We start from the raw sequence: 3,308 nt of genomic DNA on the forward strand, positions 1-3,308 counted from the left end.
CCACTAGCCCGCTCGCTTACATGCACACATAATCTGAATTTATTATCGTCATCTGTTTTTATGTCGTCAGAACACAATAATGCTGACAATATCGACCTGAATGCCCACGCTGCCTTTTGGTTCCTCCTTATTTCTTCTCCTGTTTCTTCTCCTTCTCTCACCTCTACCTCTCTACCCTTCTCTACCTTCCTACTTTCCTGTACAACCTTCTACGTCTTCACCCGTCCTGACTAATCCTCAAGTCTCTCTGTATCTCAGCTCCTCTTTGCCTCTAGGCTATTCTATGCCTCTTAGTCCATTTCCACCTCTTAAATGCTCCTTCTCTTCTTAGAGCCTCTCTAGCTTTCTATCTCCCTCTCTCTCCTCCTCACAAGTCATGCTATCTCTCTCCTCCTCATCTTCACCTGCAAGTCAGAGAGCCTCATCTTCACCAGCACGTCAGAGAGCCTCATCTTCACCTGCACGTCAGAGAGCCTCATCTTCACCAGCACGTCAGAGAGCCTCATCTTCACCAGCACGTCAGAGAGCCTCATCTTCACCTGCACGTCAGAGAGCCTCATCTTCACCAGCACGTCAGAGAGCCTCATCTTCACCAGCACGTCAGAGAGCCTCATCTTCACCAGCACGTCAGAGAGCCTCATCTTCACCAGCACGTCAGAGAGCCTCATCTTCACCTGCACGTCAGAGAGCCTCATCTTCACCAGCACGTCAGAGAGCCTCATCTTCACCTGCACGTCAGAGAGCCTCATCTTCACCAGCACGTCAGAGAGCCTCATCTTCACCAGCACGTCAGAGAGCCTCATCTTCACCAGCACGTCAGAGAGCCTCATCTTCACCTGCACGTCAGAGAGCCTCATCTTCACCAGCACGTCAGAGAGCCTCATCTTCACCTGCACGTCAGAGAGCCTCATCTTCACCAGCACGTCAGAGAGCCTCATCTTCACCTGCACGTCAGAGAGCCTCATCTTCACCAGCACGTCAGAGAGCCTCATCTACACCAGCACGTCAGAGAGCCTCATCTTCACCAGCACGTCAGAGAGCCTCATCTTCACCAGCACGTCAGAGAGCCTCATCTTCACCTGCACGTCAGAGAGCCTCATCTTCACCAGCACGTCAGAGAGCCTCATCTTCTCCAGCACGTCAGAGAGCCTCATCTTCTCCAGCACGTCAGAGAGCCTCATCTTCTCCAGCACATCAGAGAGCCTCATCTTCTCCTGTCTCTTGTCCTCTCATAAAAGACATTCTCCTGGAGAAAATCTGCTTAAGCGCATCGATTATTCTTGCAGCTTGCTTCACTTCTCTCTGTCCTCCTCACACGCATTATTTCCTTCCTCTCTTCTTCCCTATTCTCGCACCCTTCCCTTTTCCCTTACCTCTCTTCTTTCCTTTCTATTCCCTTTCTCTTTCCAGAAATCAGAAGGTATTTTCCCGTATTTTACCGTTATTTCCTGTCTACCGTCAGCCCTTTGTTGCTGTCGGCTGTTGACGCTCTCACGAACGTCCTCTAGGGATAGGGAGGACGGTGGGGGCTCGGGATGGGGCAGGGGGGATGGGGTATCCCCCCAGTGGGGCATGGATAGGGGTATCTCTGGGGTGGGGGTGGGGGTGAGGTGGGTCAGGTGGATGATTATTTTGAGTGGGTCAAAAGCGGGGTGTTACGACGAGGGGGGGGGGGGGGCGTGGGGCATGGAAGGAGGTTCGAACCCTGGGACCAGGGTTACCCGAGCATTTATGTATTCTCTTGCGAAACATTTACATCTTCCCTCACTCATCTCTATTTGCTTATATTAAACACTTTACGAGTTTAGAAAGTTCACAACACAAGGTTGTTATTGTATATTAACAACCTCCTAGCGCTTCGTAGAGCTCATAAACTGCTCGATACGTGCAACAACATCATTGACAAATGATGTAGAGGTTTCGTAAGTCGTTGAAATGATGCTTAATGAAATCTGACTCAGGGAGGATAGTTAGGTCGCCTGGGTACCAAGCCTTATGACTGTTCTCCCAGCAGTGATACATGGTTTGGTTGTAAATCTATTGACGGGTCGTGTTCCAGGGGATAACGAGTGGTGTATGAGGCTTTTCACGTGAATTAAAGAAAGGGAAAATTTTTAAGCCTTGCTTGAAAAATCAGAATATGAGAGCCTTATTATACTAATATGTCAGAGTCTCTTCTCCCCCGCGTCAGAGAGCCAAATCTGCTCTCTGTACAAGATGAGGCTCTCTGACGAGCAAGTGACAGGATGAACAACCCAGCGGGTTTTCTTGCTATTGGGGAGTGTTGTACATGCTGCTATGTCGGTGTGTCCACTCACAGGATGAGTGACGCTGCCCAATACTGTCACTATGGCGGTGTGTCCACTCACAGGATGAGTGGCGCTGCCTAATACTGTCACTATGGCGGTGTGTCCACTCACAAGATGAGTGGCGCTGCCCAATACTGTCACTATGGCGGTGTGTCCACTCACAGGATGAGTGGCGCTGCCCAATACTGTCACTATGGCGGTGTGTCCCCTCACAGGATGAGTGACGCTGCCCAATACTGTCACTATGGCGGTGTGTCCACTCACAGGATGAGTGGCGCTGCCCAATACTGTCACTATGGCGGTGTGTCCACTCACAGGATGAGTGACGCTGCCCAATACTGTCACTATGGCGGTGTGTCCACTCACAGGATGAGTGGCGCTGCCCAATACTGTCACTATGGCGGTGTGTCCACTCACAGGATGAGTGGCGCTGCCCAATACTGTCACTATGGCGGTGTGTCCACTCACAGGATGAGTGGTGCTGCCCAATACTGTCACTATGGCGGTGTGTCCACTCACAGGATGAGTGGCGCTGCCCAATACTGTCACTATGGCGGTGTGTCCACTCACAGGATGAGTGGTGCTGCCCAATACTGTCACTATGGCGGTGTGTCCACTCACAGGATGAGTGACGCTGCCCAATACTGTCACTATGGCGGTGTGTCCACTCACAGGATGAGTGGCGCTGCCCAATACTGTCACTATGGCGGTGTGTCCACTCACAGGATGAGTGGTGCTGCCCAATACTGTCACTATGGCGGTGTGTCCACTCACAGGATGAGTGGCGCTGCCCAATACTGTCACTATGGCGGTGTGTCCACTCACAGGATGAGTGGTGCTGCCCAATACTGTCACTATGGCGGTGTGTCCACTCACAGGATGAGTGACGCTGCCCAATACTGTCACTATGGCGGTGTGTCCACTCACAGGATGAGTGGTGCTGCCCAATACTGTCACTATGGCGGTGTGTCCACTCACAGGATGAGTGGCGCTGCCCAA

The 3,308-nt window shown here is 51.6% G+C and overlaps 1 protein-coding gene across 1 annotated transcript; it reads right to left on the bottom strand.

The window, feature by feature from the left end:
- Positions 1–374: 374 nt before the first annotated feature.
- Positions 375–965, bottom strand: LOC138359712 (uncharacterized). Its single transcript, XM_069319255.1, has one exon. It carries the CDS (start codon positions 963–965, stop codon positions 375–377), a length of 591 nt encoding a protein of 196 aa, XP_069175356.1.
- Positions 966–3,308: the final 2,343 nt, after the last annotated feature.

This window comes from Procambarus clarkii, chromosome 8 (assembly GCF_040958095.1).
Source record: "Procambarus clarkii isolate CNS0578487 chromosome 8, FALCON_Pclarkii_2.0, whole genome shotgun sequence".
NCBI classification, from domain to species: Eukaryota; Metazoa; Arthropoda; class Malacostraca; order Decapoda; family Cambaridae; genus Procambarus; species Procambarus clarkii.